At 44.0% G+C, this 18795-nt stretch overlaps 2 protein-coding genes across 6 annotated transcripts; one reads left to right on the top strand and one right to left on the bottom strand.

Moving 5' to 3' along the window:
• Positions 1-2808: 2808 nt before the first annotated feature.
• On the top strand, positions 2809-11468 carry l3mbtl2 (L3MBTL histone methyl-lysine binding protein 2). 5 transcript variants are annotated; one of them, XM_023395545.2, is made up of 18 exons: positions 2809-2978; positions 3519-3964; positions 4088-4202; positions 4410-4543; positions 6583-6658; positions 6800-6867; positions 7148-7265; positions 7397-7531; positions 7638-7726; positions 7858-8104; positions 8331-8395; positions 8728-8832; positions 8930-9077; positions 9188-9270; positions 9407-9641; positions 9897-9962; positions 10082-10246; positions 10341-11468. In XM_023395545.2, exons 2-18 carry the CDS (start codon positions 3614-3616, stop codon positions 10763-10765), a joined length of 2625 nt encoding a protein of 874 aa, XP_023251313.1. In that variant the 5' UTR covers positions 2809-2978; positions 3519-3613; the 3' UTR covers positions 10766-11468. The 5 variants fall into 5 exon arrangements, with proteins under 5 accessions (XP_023251313.1, XP_023251311.1, XP_023251310.1 ...); XM_023395543.2 differs by having other exon boundaries at positions 6583-6867; positions 9900-9962; XM_023395542.2 differs by having other exon boundaries at positions 6583-6867.
• Positions 11447-18734, bottom strand: chadlb (chondroadherin-like b). The gene is made up of 11 exons (XM_023395547.2): positions 18329-18734; positions 16121-16297; positions 15823-16017; positions 15525-15680; positions 15279-15424; positions 14289-14570; positions 13991-14210; positions 13508-13781; positions 13008-13420; positions 12746-12912; positions 11447-12327 (listed from the first exon to the last, which is right to left on the bottom strand). Exons 1-11 carry the CDS (start codon positions 18329-18331, stop codon positions 12030-12032), a joined length of 2331 nt encoding a protein of 776 aa, XP_023251315.1. The 5' UTR covers positions 18332-18734; the 3' UTR covers positions 11447-12029.
• Between the last annotated feature and the right edge of the window lie 61 nt (positions 18735-18795).

Here is an 18795-nt window from a genome sequence, read left to right as displayed (position 1 = left end):
TCAATTTAGCTCCCTGACAAGTCTCATTCTTTCACTTTTCAATTAAAAAATCATCCTCCTGTTTTGTTCTTGCACTTTAACACTCAACAGCCTTACCTTCTTCTGTTTTTGTTGAGTGCATATCAAGTAATTGTGCTGCTCAACTATCAACTCTCAAGTTTTCTCTTGTGAGGCAGTGCAGGGGAAATGCACAAAATCATCCCACAGTTTTGCATGTGTCTTATTGCAGAGCAGTTGCCTGTTTGATTAGTCATTTTGTATGACACTTATTGGCAGAACAGGAGCCGTTGTGTACTCTGCTCGATATTGATATAACTGCCATTCATTCACAGTCTTATTCACACATGTTAATCTTTGCCTATCAAACTTCAGTGTTCTCACAGTTCTCCAAAAAAAAATATTTAAATTAAATAAAATTGATATTGTATATGACAGTGTCACGTGTATTATCTGCTTGGTCCACTTTTTGAAGCAGTATGTTTATATGATCAAATGGAAATGTGTTCTCTGTAGTGACTTGCAAGTGGAGCATAAGCAGTTTGTGAAAGAGGGAAACAAATCTGTTTACTGTGAGCAGTAGGAAAGAGTGCATTTTCTAGCTAGAGTTGCTCAATGAAGAGTAAATGACCCCACACACTGTGTTTACTGTTTGACCCTGCTTAAAAATGTTTGATTCAGGCCTTTGTTGGGTACATAGTCGACTATATGGATAAGTTTTTAAATGGGTATAAAAAATATACACTGCATGGGGTCATTATTTCAGAAAACACGGGCCTCTATCATCGTCGGTTTTTCAAAGTTTTGCTTACCACACTAAATCTATCATCTTTAATAGAGGTGATGACATTTTTTGAAAAGGTGCTCAACGGGCACATTCAACAGCAAGACTACAGATCCTTATAACTGAGAAATTCTCCTTTAATTGAACAGGTTACAGGTTTTGTCAGAAAATAACAACTTGTTCAATCTATAGATTCTCTACAACACATGGCCTCAAGGCCTCAAAGGTGCTCTGCTCATACATTTCAATCATTAAGTAGATCTGGGTGAAGAAATAACTTTGGTAGCCAAAGAGTACGATTAGAAGTCTACCCACATTTCATTAAAAAACCCTTGAAGCATCTTCCAGACAGTTTTATTCTTACTTTGCTGCAGACAGTGTGTGTAGTTTTAATATTTTGACGTAATTAACTGTTATCAGAAACTATACAGCTTTATCAAACCTGTGTTGCTGCTTAATAACCGCATCAGTGAACCGTGACACTTGTTGACAGGACCAAAAGAGCATATGATTGTACCGGAAATCAAACCTGAGCAGTCTTTGTATGCTGCCTAAAGGACCACGACCATGGCTGGATTAACCCACTAGGGGGCCCCAGGCATAAACCTACTCAGCCCCCAACTTTGCCAGTGATCAGCACCTTTCACTAGTGTGCATAGATGTAAGTAAAGTTGTCAGACCTTGTTTGTACAGCATCGGAAAATGACATGATAGTCAGTCCTGTCTCTCTCATGGGCCAGTGACTTTGCCTAAACTTTACATGCTAGGGCCATAGTCATGTATGGCATTTATCAAAGCCCCGACCAATGCAGTTGATGTTGAGCCTATGTTGGAAATAATAATCGCTACAGAAGTAGAGTTTTTGGTGTGGTGGCATGTATTCCCCTCTAAATACTTATGCCCAATCTGTCTTTTAATTCCTTGCATGATCAGATAAAATTGGCACTGCATATTTGGAAATACTATGTGATCTAAAGGAACAGTTTTCAGCCATGCTAGCGGCGTGGCTCTAAGGATGGCAGTGACGGTCTGTCAGTCAGTTCACCACTCTGGTCCAGATTTCAATAGCTCAACAATAAGCAATTTCCTATTGTGCCACCAGACAGCTGATTGTGATTTCAAGGGGAAATTTCTTGATGAAGTTTTGGATGGACTGTGATAAAAATTCAATTAGCCTAGAAGGAGCTCCTAGGACAAATTCATTCAAGCATAATCCCTGTAAGTGGCAAAAAAGACACTAAAATTTCAAAGGTGCAAAGGGAGAGCTGCAGATTGGTGCACGTTTTTACAGATGTATTATAATTATCCATTATAATACTTGTCATTATAATTTTAATATTATTGAAATTTGGAAATTGAAAGTAACACTTGACAACAGTATTTACTGTTTAATAATAATATTTGTATTTTAGGCCTTTACCTTACCCAGACTTTCATTATATAGGCCTACATGAGATGATGAACCCAAACGCTTCATGAACATGTGAATACCCTCAGTTCCTGTTGGGCTCACACCACCTTGCAGACTTTTCTCTCAGGACCTTTTTTCCTTTTCATGTCCATGGTCAGGTTGATCTTTCTTGAAGTTATACTGGAATAGATCACTGTGTGTCTCGCCGTGGCTGTTGCATCATCATCAACCAGATAATCTGTTCTCTTACTAGTAAAAGGTTTTCTCCATATTTCTGACCTTACCATCTTGGGAGCAGCCAAGATAATAAGAAAATGATGCAAAAAAACTTATGCACCTATTGCATGTTTTAACTAATTGCAAGTGGAAGCACACAATCAATTAAAACAGTGAAAAAAAAACCAAAAAAATGAAATAAACTACTACTTCTACAACTATTAGTAACTTCTACTGTCATTATTGTTAAATTACACCAACACTTTATCACTCATATGCCTGCACATTCATTTATTTGCGACTCTCCTGCAATTCTGCTAAAATAGCCCTTTTTCCCCCCTAAAACATCATCTCCCATAATTCTTTGGCCAACTATGATGACGTCAAAGGTAGGCGACCACATTACAGTACAGTGCCGGGGGGCTACGAAGATTTAGCTCAACAACTTTTATCCAAATAGTTTGGTATCTATAGGAAAAAATTAAATTAACGCCTATATATTATTATATCTTCTATAAGTAGCAATTTAAAGTGAGAACAAGTGAATTGCTGCTTCATAACTGAACAAACGTACGGTTAGCACTATTAGCTAATAGCTTGCATGAACAGTAGCATGTGTGGTAGTCACTTTTGTTTATGTTTTTGAGCTGCTTGTCTTTAACCTGTTAGCTATAGCAATTAGTTCTTTTTTTTAACAGTGACTTAAACATCAAGACTCATTTTAAAGTGTTCGTTATTGCGCATGTTAGGCCTGGTTATTGTGTGTTATATTATTTACCATTTATACTGTATCAGTTCTGAGTTGTAGAAGTTTGTCTTACCTGGAAATGAAATGTACACGTTGTGTTTGTTAGAGTCTGTGTTTAGGGTTTGATATTATTGATAAAATCAAAAATGAAGATTCATGCCATCTTTTTTTATGCAAATACAGTGGTCAAGTAGGTAGAGGCATTTCTCACTGTTACTTTCTCTCAACTAGAAATGACTACATCACTAAATTAAACCAAGAATTAGGATAGATATTAGATTAAATATCATTTAGCTCTACCTGCCATGGTTGACCAGCTATTTGTGCTACCTAAAAATTAATGTTATCACTTTCCTCTGCAGAGCTCAACTCAAGAGAAGAAAGGATGCATCAGCTGTTTGTCCTAGTTTGGATCCTTTGGTTTAATTGACAGTCCCTGTGCTGAGCACAAGACAGGATGCCCTACCACTGTGTGGCCTTTGGATGTGGCAAAACCTCAGAAGATGGTGTGACACTGTTTAAATTCCCCAAGGACCCTGAGGAGTTTCGCAAATGGGAGAAGCAGGTCCAGCGCACCCGCACCCAGTGGGTCGCCACACCCAACTCCCACCTCTGCAGCGAGCATTTTGGCAAGGAGTACTTTGAGCCAAGACCACCCGCAGGGGCTCTGAAGCTGAAGCCAGGAGCTGCTCCTACAGTGTTCGTCCGTCCTCTGTGTTCCTCCTGCAGTGGCGTTGGCTGCAGTAACTGCCTGCCCGCTATCCAACGCCGGGGCATTACAGCTGAGCCAAGGGAGCGCAACATTAGTGTGAGTGGCCATTATCATGGGTCGGTAAAGGTCACCGAAGAGAAAGGCAGAGATCCTTCCACAGTTTTAAACAAGCCTCTCGGTTGCTCTCTTTTTACCACTTTGTTTTTTGTCTCTTCACAGGCCGAACACAATGAACTGGCACCCGCTCAGTTTGATGATACTGATGGAGGAGGTGACAAAGAACATCTGACAGGAAGAGTGGGAAGAGGGGAAAAAAACAGAGACGAAAGACCAGGTGAGGTGCAGAAAAAGAAGAAGGTTGAGAGCAATGTGTTATTATTTAATTATTTAAATGCTGTTTTTATACCATCATGTTAGTCAAAAGGGTTGATGGCACCTCTCTTACAAATCACTTGGACCGATAAAAATCACTTCTGTATAAGCTCTAGGAATGTTAATGAAGTTAGGTAATGTTTCATACAATATTTATTTACTTTTACAGTGGTGTGTGAGATGTGCGGCACCACCGGCAACATTAGCACCTTCTTTTCAAAGACCAAGCGTTTCTGCAGTATTTCCTGCTCACGCTCCTATTCGTCAAACTCCAAGAAGTCCTCCATACTGGCACGTCTGCAGGTGAGGAAAAGATGTTAATGCACTGTATTTTGGAAATACATCACCAAATGACAGGTTTGTGTGTGGTGTTCAAGGAACCAAAAAACTGCGCTCTTGAAATTCTTAACCCCTAAAAGTCCTGTTTGCACCTTTTGTTAACCAGCTTCATTGTTGGTCATCGTTATTTCACAGGATCATATATTCACTCTGGGCCCTATGGGCTGCAACTAACAATTTCATTATTAATTAGCTTCTTTATTAATCAATTCACCTTGAATGTCAGGAAAATGTTAAAGATAATTTCCTAAAATTATGATGTCTCCAATTTGCTTCTTAACAAAATGCAAAGACGCAAAGAGTGTTGATTATCACAAAAGACCAAAAAGCAGCAAATGTTAATCTGAGAAGCTGGAACCAGCACTTGTGTTTGTGCTTAAAAATAACTCTCATCTGTCAACAATCAACAAAATTGTATATATTTTAATTTACACAATGTGTAATTGCAAACACGTGGTGGCGGTATTTAGCAAAAAGCTGTTAAGAGGTCGCTGCTGCAAAAGAAAGTGGGAGGAGAAGAAGAAGAAGAAGACGACCGCGCTGGACTTGAAATCTTATCACCGACCTGTGGGTCTGTCCGCGGGCGTGTCTGACTCGCCTCAGTCTATAATTTACCGGAGACCTCCGCGTGCTCCGACCCGCTGAAAATGGTTCACACGTGCTGCGTTGATACCTGCTGGAACACGAAACGGCCCGACCTCGTCTTCCATCGGTTTCCCCTCGGAGACTCGGAGAGACTGAGGCGCTGGCTGTTCGCCCTCAACATGGATGTAAACACTCCGCTGCACGTCCTCAACAAGCTGCACGTCTGCCAGAAACACTTCCAGTCCGAGGACTACTACAACACCCTGGATCAGAAGAGCCGCCGGGCCCGGCTGCTCAAGACCACCGCCGTCCCCACCCAGTTCAGACACACGCACACCTCAGAGACAGGTGACCCCGCTGCATGTGATGTGTATCTGGACGACCTGGTAAGTTAGTGACAGGCGGTTTAATGAGGGGGTCGACTTCTTCATTGAAAACCATTAATTGATTCAGTAACTTTATCAATAAAGTTTGATTAAATAAAAGATGGGTATATTACACTAAACCTAAATAAAAAATGTATGAATTTGTTCTAAGCCTGTTGAAGCTGAATATTAGATCAGAGCAACAATATGGGGTTTAGATTTTTTCATTTGTAGGTTTAATGGAACTGGGTTAATTATGTAAAAATACATGTAGAAAAAATGATTTTATGGGTCATTTTGTTGTGCAAAAACTATGAACAAGAGCTGAAAGGGTTAATCAATTAGTAGGTTTGATTGAAAATTTAATTGGCAGCCCTTTTTTAGAATCAATGAATCATTTAAGTCATGTCTTGCAAAAGTGACAACTCGCTGGTTTTGGCTTCTCAGATTTGAGTATTTGCTGGTTTCAGGTAAATATGTCTGAGGTTTGAACGTCAGGACAAAACAAGCTGGCAAAGCTTGACGGATGTTTTGTCTGACATTATACAGACCAAACAATAAGCCAATCGATCAATAATGAAAACTGTTAATTACAGCTTGAGTCCCGGGGCTTTTCATGGGACTGTAGTTGTAATTGTGTGTGAGTGTTTTGTCTCTTGCTGGTAAGACTGTAAATATAGGATTGTATATATTGTTCCCATTCTTGTGAAAACTGCAGTAAAAGAAAAAGAATTTAATTAATCTCATGAAATATTTTGACAAATGTGGAAGTGAAAGTATTTGTGTGCACAGGTGAAGTCGGTTCCTTTCTTCTCTTTGCATATCAGGAGATCTGAGGCGAATCTGTCGGACTCCCCAGAGAGATTTCACCTTGGACTGCTGTTTTTGTATCATGACTTATTTACTGTAGTTTCACACAGTATAAATTCAGTTTAAAAAAAGAATAATCCAATGGCCGTTTGTGCCGGTCGCTTCAGTTGTTAGGTGGACACAACGATTAGAAAGTGGCGTGACGACTTGGTGCAATCCTTCTTTGTGCTCTCCTCTCCGCAGGGAAGGCCCCCCACAAAAAAAGCTACAGTGCTGAACAAGGTGAACAAAGCCCCTCCAACCACGACAGGACTAGACGGTAAGGGCGCCGATCACTCTCTCACTCACACACACACACACACACACACACACACACACACACACACACACATATGCGCAAACACTGAACAAGATCTTCAGCTGTGTGATTCCTCCGCTCTTTCCACCCCCGGTGCTTCAGGTTTCGAGTGGGGCGCTTACTTGGAGAGGGAGACGTCACTGGCTGCGTCCGTCTCCTGCTTCAGACACGTGAGTCCTGTGCGATTACAAACTGTTTTTCCTCACTCACCGATGGCGAAAGTTCAGCTCTGCAATGTTGGTGCAGCATTCAGCATCTTAAAACTGAACTAGTAGGATGAGAGAGAAGGTGAAAGAGCTGTGGTCGGGAGGAGAACATCCATCATATTGGAGGTGACGCCTCAAGAAATAAGACCTTTTTAATGTCGCTGAGATTAACTTTGAACGTGGAGAACATGAAACACGTCACACCGACGATCTGTAAAGAAATGTCTGACCCTCCGTTCTGCAGGCTCCTCTGTGTGCACAGTGGGACGACATCGCTGTAGGGATGAAGGTGGAAGTCCTGAACACTAACGCCGTCCTGCCCAGTAAAGTCTACTGGATCGCTACCGTCATCCAGGTCGCAGGTGTGCACGTCTGTCCGTCAGTTCATTACACCGTTGAGGTTATGACTTTGACCGTTTTATTTTCCGATTCTCTGTAACAGAAACGGTAACTTTACTCCTCCTCTTCCTCCCCTGCCCTCCGTTGTCTCTAGGATACAAAGCTCTGTTGCGATACGAAGGCTTCGAGCACGACAGCAGCCACGATTTCTGGTGCAGCCTCGTTTCAGGAGAGCTGAAGCCGATTGGATGGTGTGCCATGACGAGCAAGCTGCTGGTGCCGCCACAAGGTGAGGATTCGCCGTGCGGACACAGAACTTCCTGTGCTGTTTGATATATTAACGATAGGGTATTTTCTCATTTGGAAAAATTGCGCGTGTGTGTGTGTGTTCATAGATGTGAAGCAGAACATACCAGATTGGAAAGAGTATCTGATGAAAAAGCTGGTGGGCGCCAACACTTTACCCGTCGATTTCTACTTGAAGGTAAAACCGACGCTGCCCCGACACGCTGACACGTCTCTGCTGTTATTATATTTCAATTCTTACTGGTTTAATTAAACGCATAACCAGCATCTCTGTGTGGCGTTGCCAACCTCCTCGTGTCCCTTTGCCAGCTGGCAGAGAACATGAGGACCTCTTTCCGAATCGGCATGCGTGTGGAGGTGGTGGACCCCAGGCATGTGAGCCGGACCCGCGTGGCCATGATAGACACGATTATCGGCGGCCGTCTGCGGCTGGTGTACGCGGACCAAAGCGACGCCCCCGAGAACGCCACTTCTGATTTCTGGTGCCACATGTGGAGCCCCCTCCTGCACCCGTTAGGCTGGTCCGTGAAAGTGGGCCATGCCATTAAGACGCCTGGTAAGTCGAGGATTTAGTTTATCACGGAAAAACACACAGAAGACGAGACGGGTGGCAGAACAGAAACAAAAACAGAAATCTGTGCTATTAGTTCCTTCCCCCAGGCAGAGGAAGGAATATTTTTCAACTGAAAGAAATTATGTCACACTCAAACTAAAGCTTAAAACTTTTAGATTTTCTTATCTTACAATAAATACAAAGGATTTCCTTCTTTTCTTTTCTCTAGCAAACTCTGTGGAAAGTAGTGGTTTGAGGGGGAACTCTGACAGTTCATTCCTTCTCTTTAAAAAGGTAAGAAAAATGTTATTGCTTAGGAAATAGTTCAAAAAAGCAACAACTGCTTTTCATTCTAACTTTTTTTTATGTGATAATTTTTTGTTGTTTTAGATTCACGACTCAGTTTCTACTGTCTCCTGTTGTAACGTTCACGTCGTTATAGTTTGTGTGTCACTCCAGACGACAACAACAACAAGTAGCGCAATAAGTTTAAAAAAGATGGAAGGGAAAGGTTAAAGGAATAATATGAACACTTATTATTATCAATTATGAACTCTGTGTTTTGGTCACAGCTCAATATTCAATGACAGTAGAAATGAGTGATGGTTTCACTGTGTGATCCGCAGCCCAGGGTCGTTTACATGGAGGGAAGTTTCTTTGAAGAAGGAATGAAGCTGGAGGCCATTGACCCTCTCAACCTGGGAAGTATCTGTGTGGCCACTGTACACAAGGTATGATTTTGGGTCTGATCTGTTTAAACAGTCGGATGGTTATGAGTTAAATTACATCTTACATTTTTATCCCCCCCCCCCCCTTTCACCTCTCCAGGTGCTGTTAGATGGCTACCTGATGGTCGGCATCGACGGCACGATATCTAACAACGGCTCCGACTGGTTTTGTTACCACGCGTCCTCTCACGCCGTCCTTCCTGTGGACTTCTGTAAAAAGAACAACATCCCTCTCACTGTACCTCAAGGTGATTACAAACACACCTACGTGTTGCATTTCTACACACACTGCTCCTTTCAGTCAGTGATGCAGCTCGCACTTAGTCACGCTTAATGAATGTCTCTGCTTTCCCGGCAGGTTATGACTCTCAGACCTTCACTTGGGACAAATACCTGAAGGAGACCAAAGCTAAAGCTGCACCGGCACGACTGTTCAACACTGTAAGACAGGAAGTCCAAACCTAGTGTGGCATTTTTTATTATTATTGTCGTTCTAATCGCACCCACAGTTCTCCTTAGCCACAACTTCAGCATGTGAACCCATCTGTAACCCAACCTGCAACTTGTCTTTCCTCAGGACTACCAGGGTCACGGCCTCTCCACCAACATGAAGCTGGAGGCGGTGGACCTGATGGAGCCACGGCTGGTCTGCGTGGCCACCGTGAAGCGCTGCGTGGGTCGCCTGCTGCTCATCCACTTCGACGGCTGGGAGGATGAGTTCGACCAGTGGGTCGACCACCGGTCCCCGGACATCTACCCCGTTGGCTGGTGTGAGCTGATGGGCTACCAGCTCCAGCCGCCTCCTGGTCTCGGTAATCTTCTTATTTTAATAGAAAAACTCTTGTGCTACAAGATGTAGAGTGAGTGTCAGTGCAGAGGGTTAATCCACCTAAGACATTTTAGTTTTGTTTGACTTTTAATTCAGATTGAACTCCCATTTAAATGCAGAAAATAAGCTAACCTCCAGCATACCACTATCACAGATAGGAGCAGCTGATGGTGCTTTACACTAGAGATATTTTTGATGATATATTTAAAAGTGACAGATGTTTTATTCTGTTTTCCAGTAGATTTAATCACAAACCAGGTGGCACGGAACAAGAAGTGCAAGCCCTTTGTATACGGGAAAAAGAGTACGTTTTGTCTCAGAAATGTACATCTGTGATCTCGTGTTTTTTGTTTTGTTTTTTTTCTCTCTCATTTCAGGGTTATGAAAAATGATTCCTTCAACCTCTCGTTTTGCTTTCTACAGGAAAGAGGAGTGCAAAGAAGAGGCTCTCCGATGAGCAAGCTAAAGATGATGCGGGTCAGCAGCTTGAGGTCGTTGGCACTACGAGTCCCACAGAGGTTGTAGATCTCAGTCTCCCTCCAAAGGTGCCACTCCTCCAGCCCAAGACTGAGCCGGAGGAGCAGGAGAGTAAGTGGACAAACTCATACAACATGCTCTTCACTTTCTTCTCATTTCAGCGAGACGATGTTAGCACATGTCTGACTTTATTCTGTCTTCGTAGTCTTTGCGGTGCAGGTGAAAGTGGAGGAGGTGGAAATGGAGACTCCCATTGATCCTCCGGGAAGCCCTCGACAAACCTGCGTGGGTGTAATCAAACAGGAGGAGGGAGGGGAGCAGAGTAAGTCAGGACGACACGAGGTGCCGGAGCAGACCGGCGCGGAGAACGCAGCGCATGAAAAGACAGAAAAAGATAAAGCCGCAACAAAAGACGGACTTGAACAGTGGGGGTCTCTGGAGGAGAGCCTTACTGGCGAAAGCAACGTGGAGCGGAGCGTGAACGAACGACGAACACTGGACCAAGAGGACGGGAGCCAAGGAAATGACTCTGCCATGGATGAAGTGCTGGAGAGTAATACTGAGCAGGAGAGGGCGGAGGAGTCCAGAGATGAGACGAGCGTGGAAAAGGTGGCGGTGCAAGGAGACTGAGATGATGGCATGATGGGAGTAAAATAAAGCCGATGTAGCAGTAAGAGACAGAAACAGGCTGGGGTTGTATTTAGGGCGAATAATAAAGTTATATTATTAAGGAGAGCTGATGCATCTTTGAAACTCTAGTGGTTTGAAGTAATACGCCTTAAGGCTTCGGTCTTTGTTGATGTGATGTGGTTGCCGGTGGTGACCAGGTTGGTTTTAGACGACAGGTGGGAATCGCACACTCCACCGCTTACAGTGAAAGACACTCTTTAAAGGGGTAATTCCAGCATGTAAATACTAGACTGACTATTACAGAAAATTACAGACCACAAATGGTATAAAAAGGTCTTATTCTATAAAATCATTAAGGGTCATAACTTCATAACTTTAAATGTTTTATTTACATTAAACTCACGACTGCACATAGTTTGTAAGGAGTTTAGACAGTTTTGAAACTACCTCACTTTTCCCTGTTGGTTCCACTACACACTAATGCTTTGTGTAACTTTGGACTTGTCTCGTTTTAGTTGAGCTGAACTTCACTCATCACGCTGAGTCTTGAAATATGACTCTGAAGCGTTTCATTGTTTTGGGTTGTAATGACACAGCAGACAAGTATTTCTTGTAATGTTTTATTTTTTCCTGTTTTATATCCAAATGTATCCTTTTCTTTTTTGTAAATATGTTATTGCTGATAAAAAATAGTTTTCCTCCATTTACTGATTTGTCTTAAATTATCTTTACAACTGGGACTTGAGGTTATGATGTAGTGGTTAAAGGATAACTAGCAAGAAGCCAAAGTGTTTATCATTTCTAATCAAGTAACAGCAGGGTTTGCATTTGTTCTAATGACATTCACCTCGTTTACGTCCTTCAAGATGCTAAAACCTCCAGCAGAGCTAAAAGCTTTCGGTCGAACCAGCATGATCTTCACTGCTACGTTTGAAACAAGGCAGTGCTGACACAGAGCATGTGTGCTCGGTCTAGGTTCCCTGAATTTAAAAAAAAAAAAAAAAACAACTGATTTTGACCTTTTACAAAGATAAGACAGGGAAGAGGAAATACTGCAGAAAAGAAAATTCAGTACAGTGTTGAATGAAAACTGACGGCACGGCCTCAGCAGCTACAGCTTTCATAGCTGACAAAGGTTACAGCTTTTGAGTCATTTCAATCCAATGTTTAACCCTCAAATCTAACTGACTATGGCCAGTTACTGCGAGCTGTGGTCTACAACAATCAGCACAGACGCCCAGACGAACCTCCAGAGGCAGCAGATTCAAGCCATGCTGCGTCTCTTGGTTTTCTTGGCTGCTGCCTGTTTGGTGTTTGGACTCTTGCGAAGTTTGGATTTGGATTGGAGCATTTTGACATGCCTAAGGCCGTTGAGGTGCATTGGTTTGGGTTTGGTGGCCTTGGGTGCCTTAGCGGACTTTGGGGTGACGGTAGGGGCGGAGGGGAGGCTCTCTCCCCCGGGGCAGGCTTTGAAGATGTGGACATCCTTGACCCTGCGACCCCTCAGCTCAGGGGGATTGGCGCAGGTGGCTCGTACCTTCAGGTTGACTTTCTCAATCCACCTAGATGAAGAGGAAAGGCAGAATTTATTTAAAAATGCCAAGACATAGGCATCCATGTGGCCTCATAGTTGGGGCCACAGAGCTCATGGTTTGACTCCCAGCTGGGGGACCGTTGTTGCATGTCCGAACCCTCTGTGCTCTCTCAAAGCTGACTGTTCAATGAAAGATAAAAAGAACAATTTTAACAATGTCATTGTTGCTAGTTGCTAAAACAAGGCCGCAGCTGCAAGTCTGAGTGAAGTATAATTAAATATTTGTGTCACTGGGTTATTAGAAACTCATTATCAGAGATGTAAAACATGCCCTGTCCTCTAACGAGCTGCAGACACAGCCTAAGGAAAATGTTCAGGCTTTAGAAACTCATGTCGGTCAAACCCCAATCATTTCCACCCGCCTACGTGTGCTGTAATTGTCTTACAAGCGTAGTGGCAGCAGAGGGCAGTCACACATCAGGGGATTGTCAGCCAGGTTGATGACCTCCAAAGAAGTGAGAGGGTGGAGGTCAGGCACCTCCTCCAGCTGGTTACCCTCCAGGAAGAGACTTCTCAGCCCCGGACCCAGGCCTGCCAGGGAGTTCTGCGACATCTGGAGTGCGAGAGCGATTATCAGGAATTTTTATGAAATAAAAAAGGGAAGGGTTTGAAGAGACAGATCTGGGTAAACAGAGAAGTACCCCTCACCTTCTCCAGTCCCATGTTATCCAGGTAGAGCTCCTTCAGCGACCTCTCCAGTGGTCGAAAAGCATTTGGCCCCACCCAGCGAACTGAATTCCCGGACAGCCTCAGGTCTCTGAGGTTCCCCACTTTACTCAGCGCGTCCGTGGGCACATCCTTCAGCTTGTTCCCTCCCAGGTGGAGCGTATCGAGGTCACTGGCGTGGTCCAGAGCTCTGGGCGACACGTGATCGATGGCGTTCCCAGTGAGGTAGAGCGCTCTGAGACCCTCGGCCCCGGTCAAGATGCCCGCCTCCAACTTAGTAATAGCGTTGTTCTCCAAGTGGAGCGCGAGCAGGCTGGGCACCAGTTTGAAGGCTCCCTTGGGGAAGCCGGTGAAGCGGTTTTTCTCCAGGTGGAGGTAAGTCAGTTGAGGGAGACCTGCGGAGTCAGACAACAGGAAGTCAGTGTGGATATTGAGCCGTAAACGAGTCAAAGTGATGGGACAAAGAGCTGTGCAACAAAGACCTTTAAAGGCATCGGGGCTGAGGGACGTGAGGTCGTTCTCTGACAGGTACAGGTAGATCAGACCCTTCATCCCAGTGAAAGCACCGTCTTCCACCTCCACGATTTTGCAGCGCTGCAAGTGCAAGGATACAACCTGGGGGACACCGGGGAAGCTGTTGCTAGGGATGTAGTGGAACTGGTTGCCACGCAGGTCGAGGAGGCGAGTGTTGGCAGCGAAACCCCGAGGAACTTTGGTGTGACTGCGGTTTTCACACGAAGAATGGTGCGTCTCGGCCTGGAGACAGGGAGGTAATGTGGATGTAGAGGACGGGGGGGACAAAGACACACAGTGCCAACACTGATCATGTATTCTTGTCCACTTTCTTTTAATACAGACACACTCGGTTCTTCTGTTGCTACCAAATTGTAGTTTCTGTAGGTTTCTGTGCCCAATTTTCTATAATCATATTTCTTTTTTCACACACCTGGTAGTAATCACCTCACCTCACAGACACAGTTGGCAGGACACTTGACTTTGTTCTGGGGCTCCTCAGTGGGCGGTGGTGCGAGTCTGGTCGCCTCCTCGAACTCCGCCTTCAGCATGGCCTCCTGGCTCTGGCAGCGCAGCTCTGGAGGGTGTACGGCCTCCAGGTTTTCTCCAGAGAGATGAGCCGGTCCTCCGCACGTCCCCATCAGCTTCACCTTGCTACGGATAGACCACTCCCTGCAGTGCAGTAAAGCAGAAGGGATAAGTCCCCTGTAGCTAACAGAATGGTTCACAGTCTACGAAGGTCAGCTGTACCTGAGCGGACGCAGGTAGCAGTTACAGTAGATGGGGTTCCCAGCCAGGTTGAGGCGTGCCACCTTGGGCGAACCTTCAGAGAGGGGCTGAATGACACGCAGCTGGTTGTAGCTGATGTCCAGGTGGGTGAGGCTGGGGGATTTCAAAACAGCAGTGTTGGCCATGTCCTGCAGGGACATGTGGTCCAGGAAGAGGTGGGTGAGCTTGGCCATGGACACCGCCTCTTCCCCGAGGTAAGTCATGGGGTTATAGCTCAGTTCCAGACGAGTCACCTCCGGCAGTCTGGGTAGCAAGAGGGAGAAGTGTGGAAAAATCATTTCAATTAATTAGTTTATTAGTATTAATTAGTTAATCTTAACTTTTTTTTAGCCACGCAAGCTGCACGTTTATCTTATTTCTCATATCTCAACAACTATTGGATGGGCCGCTGTGAAATGTGGTAGAATCAGTCAGAGGAAGAAGCTTCTGCTCACAAGTCACTCCACTACTCATCGACCTACACCGGCTCCCCATGGCCACCTGAATCAACATCAAGCCAGTGATGCAGAGCTTCTGAGTCTGCGCCCATTTACTTGAACTCAATCATAAGAGGCTTAAGCTCCTTCTCGCCCACTGTGTTCCTCCTCCTCCAAGGAATGTCGTCTGGCATTGCCACCGCTGCTAAACAAGGTAATCTCAGTCCAGACTGTTCTGGCACCTCCTCTCCTAAAATCCTTTAACAGCCTAACGTGTCTAACTAGCTCTTACTGTGCATTTCTTCACCTGATTTCCTTGCACTTATTTAATAGATGTAAGCACTGAGTACTTGCAGCAAAAGGTTTCCTACTGCACTGAAGCTTTAGTGATGTCGCTCACTTGCAAGTCAATTTGCACAAATGATAAAATGTAATGTTTCTCTTTAAAACCATTTCTTATCAGATATAGTTTCCTGGTGATTGGCAGCTCTGTGGCAAACTCTATGCAGATCTCAAAGCTTACCAAGTAGCCTACCTGGTCATGGTTTCAGAGGGAAAGAACTGCAGCTCGTTGTGGTCCAGACTGAGGCGGGCGAGTGTGAACAGACCGGCGAAGGCCTCGGTGTCCAGGTAGTTCAGAGAGTTGTGACTGAGACGAAGCCATTTGATATTCTGCAGACCCTGGAGAGGGAGAAGAGATCGGCTGTTACATCAATGTTTCCGACAACAACGAGACGTTTAAACTCCGGAGGGTCTCTCGCGGATGTTGTTGTGTTTGCACCTGGAAGGCCAAGTTGGGGATGTAGACCAGCCGATTGTGCGTGATGGAGAGCAGGTTGAGGAAGCCCAGCTGAGAGAAAGCTCCGGGCTGGATCTCCTCCACGCGGTTGCGGTCGATCATAAGCTGCTTCAGGGAGGACAGACCGTCGAACGACTCCTGCACTCACAGAAGACAGAGAGAGAGAGAGAGGGGAAATGTTTTTATCCTGCTCCAGTCAAAGTTTCTGAGCAAAGAATGCAAAAAAAAAAATAAAGGTTTAACTTTTTTTTGGGATGTATAATTTGTAGTTTGTGAGCACCTGGTAGAGGATCTCGATGTTGTTGTTGGCCAGGTTGAGGAAGACCAAGCGACCGAGGCCGCGGAAAGCCCCCTCCTTCACCCTGCGGATGTTGCAGCGCTGCAGCGACAGGTGAGTCAGGTAAGGAGTGTGTTTGAAAGCCCCGGTGGGAAGCTCCTGGATGTCGTTACCTCGGAGATCCAATTTCACTGTGATCTATTGTGAAAGGGGGATTACGTATTAGACCGAACAAGATGTGGAACTAAACTTAATGTAGAAACTCTGTGCGTGTGTGTGTGTGTGTGTCTGAATAAGAAACCTCATCAACAGTGGGAGGAACTTGGGTCAGGTTCTTGTTGACGCAGGTCACAGTGAGCTGGATCTGGTCACACACGCACTGCTGTGGACATTTAGCCGTGTGCGCTGCAGGGATGCCGAGGAGCAGCAGGCCGAGCAGTGGGACCCAGAGGGCGTCAGGACAGAGATGGAAGTACATCTGAGAGGGAGATGCCTGGTCAATAATCTTTACTGAGGCTTCAGATTTGTCCATCAGCCAACAAGTGGCTGCTGTTTTGATTTTTTTTTTTTAGATGTGAGGTTTCCTAATACATCCACCACTCACCCATTCATTCATTCACTTACGCACAGTTTACCCAGGGAAATGTCTTGAGGGAAAACACTGAATCATTCATCACTGACTCCTCCACTGACTACAGTGTTTCACATCTCTAACTTTACCTGTAATGTTAAATAACTTCTATAAACTCTCCAGACCTTTAAACCAGTTGTCCTGTCTCATATGAACAGACCTCATATATTCCCTGTTCTTTACGTATTGCCATTTTATGCAACTTCATACTTCAACTCCACCACATTTAACAGGGAAATAGTGTTTTGACTCTTTTTTTCTCTGACTGCGTTTTATATGAGTATTTTACATTAAATCATACAATAAGCTTATAGAATATGATGCATTGTTAAAGATTACAATCTTTCTGTCCCCCTCAGGTGTCTATAACCCATATCTGTCACCTTTTGTTCAGGAACTTCAAACTGAATTAAAATTTACAGTAAAATGACGCTTACCGACTGATGCATCAATCTAATAATGTCATGTAAAATAATAGATCACAGAGGGAAATTTGTTGCAGAGTGAGTATTTTTACTTTGGTTGCTTTTAGCTGATAATACTTCAATACTTTTACTTACATAGGATCTTAAATGTAGGACATTGTTATTGAGTATTTTTCCAGTGTGGTGTTGATCATTTATTTTAAAGATGCTTCTTTCACCACTAATGTCACTGTCTACAGCATCCTATTCATTTCAGGAAGAATATGTGCTCATACAGGTGAAATAGAAATGTAAAACTGATCCCATTTTTAGAACCAATCAGGTGCCTTTACTCTGAGAAACATACAGACCTGTGATTCAGGCTTTTGTTCTGTGAAGCTAAAATGATGTACAGGAGAGGATTTATCAATTACCACAACCTCTGCAGGAGAGAGGTGTGTGTGTCACATTGTTTTACATTTCCTTACTGAAGCTCCTTGATGAAAAATGTCTCCATCCTTCTGTACTTTTGGGGATTAGTGTGGTGTTGGTCAGACCGGGCTGCCCAAGTCTTCACTGGAATGCCTTAAAACCACATTCCCATGTGGGATCAACAGTCTTGATCCACAGGAATGGACACAAAAAGCTTCACAGCTCCACACTCTGAAATTTATCTAAATGTTGACAAAACGGCACCATGCCTAAAAAACTGCTGTCAAAACTGCTGCACCAAATCCTGTCAGAGATGGACCGGACAGACACCCAAGGCTGCACAGAAAACACCAATAAATTATAAAGAAAAACTCATTTAATGTTCATTTGAAGTCAGCTCTAAGGTTGCACGCAGTATATACAGTATTTGAAAATATATTTTACCAGCATACAATTATTTGTTCCTTCGACCCCCTGTGCAGAAAGGGGCCAAGAAACTAGAGACGGAGGAATTTCCTCTGGCCGGACTGTTTGTCCGCGTCCCCCCGGGATCAACAGTCCAGACCGCAGAGGAGCCGCCGCGCCGCGCGGCACAAAGACGCACAGTGTCTTTCCCTGTCGATGTTGCACCAATCTGCGTTTCCTCAAAAAAAAATAGTAAAAGTTGTCCTGTGGCCAGGGACGGTGAGAAGACTCTCCGTGGGCTGTTTACGAGAAATTACTGCAACTTTTTTCCTTTTTTAAATTTTAGATTTTTTTGCATTTTGTTAATGTTGTTCTGTGGATAAAAGAAGACGTTTCGGGAAAAACAAAATCCTGAAATATTATCTAATTTAGGCAAAAGTTTGTCTTAAGTTTGTTCAGTTTCCGCACATAGTAATTAATAAGAAAATATGACGATGAAAACAATGTGATAAAACTTGAATGCGGGTCCACATCATTGGATAATTGAGCATGTTAGTATTCACCGTTCAATATATCTGTTAACAGCTCGACATGAATTTATATGTTTGAAATCATATGGTTTAACAGTGAGACTCACCATGGTTCGGTCGCGGTTCCGTCCAGCTGCAGGTCGTTTACTCTCCGCTGAGTCTCTCACGGTTTCTGCTCCGTCTGCGGCTCTTCCCCCGGCTGTCCCCCCATCCAAAACAAACTCCGTTTATCCCTTCATTCACTGACACTCCCCCCACACATACACCTCCAGCTCCCGCCTCTGGAGTCTGCACACCGCTCCTCTGAGCCTGTTAAAGGAAGAGTTCCTTCAAAATTCAGACTTATTGCCGTATAGATATTTCACCTCATGCCTGTTGAAGCTCCATTGAATTTCTAAGCTTTCTTATTCTTCCAACATTTTCTTTTTTTTTTTTTTACTGTCCTCATCATTGATAGTTTTCATTAGAGTCATTGAAGCAAATGTAAATATGAAGTTAATATGTGACCTGGGGGAGATTTAGCGTCTCCTTAATAAATGCTCTAAAGGACTTAAGATACTTGAAAGTACTTATT

Source organism: Seriola lalandi, unplaced genomic scaffold (assembly GCF_002814215.2).
Source record: "Seriola lalandi dorsalis isolate HSWRI2012SDOR001 ecotype SW California unplaced genomic scaffold, Sedor1 jcf7180002054965, whole genome shotgun sequence".
In the NCBI taxonomy this organism is placed as follows: domain Eukaryota; kingdom Metazoa; phylum Chordata; class Actinopteri; order Carangiformes; family Carangidae; genus Seriola; species Seriola lalandi.
The sequence above is the reverse complement of the archived record's forward strand: the minus strand, read 5'-3'. Positions and strand labels throughout refer to the sequence as shown.

What these genes read in the sequence shown, in the direction of transcription:
- l3mbtl2 (XM_023395542.2), top strand. Translation starts at nt 3,614, where the DNA reads ATGCCCTACCACTGTGTGGCCTTTGGATGTGGCAAAACCTCAGAAGAT. An exon ending in GCTGCTGGTGCCGCCACAAG is followed by an intron (nt 7,532 to 7,637) that starts GTGAGGATTCGC and finishes GTGTGTTCATAG; the next exon opens with ATGTGAAGCAGAACATACCA. An exon ending in GTGTGGCCACTGTACACAAG is followed by an intron (nt 8,833 to 8,929) that starts GTATGATTTTGG and finishes TCACCTCTCCAG; the next exon opens with GTGCTGTTAGATGGCTACCT.
- chadlb (XM_023395547.2), bottom strand. An exon ending in TTCCTCCCACTGTTGATGAG is followed by an intron (nt 16,018 to 16,120) that starts GTTTCTTATTCA and finishes CTTTCACAATAG; the next exon opens with ATCACAGTGAAATTGGATCT. An exon ending in TGCTACCTGCGTCCGCTCAG is followed by an intron (nt 14,211 to 14,288) that starts GTACAGCTGACC and finishes ACTGCACTGCAG; the next exon opens with GGAGTGGTCTATCCGTAGCA.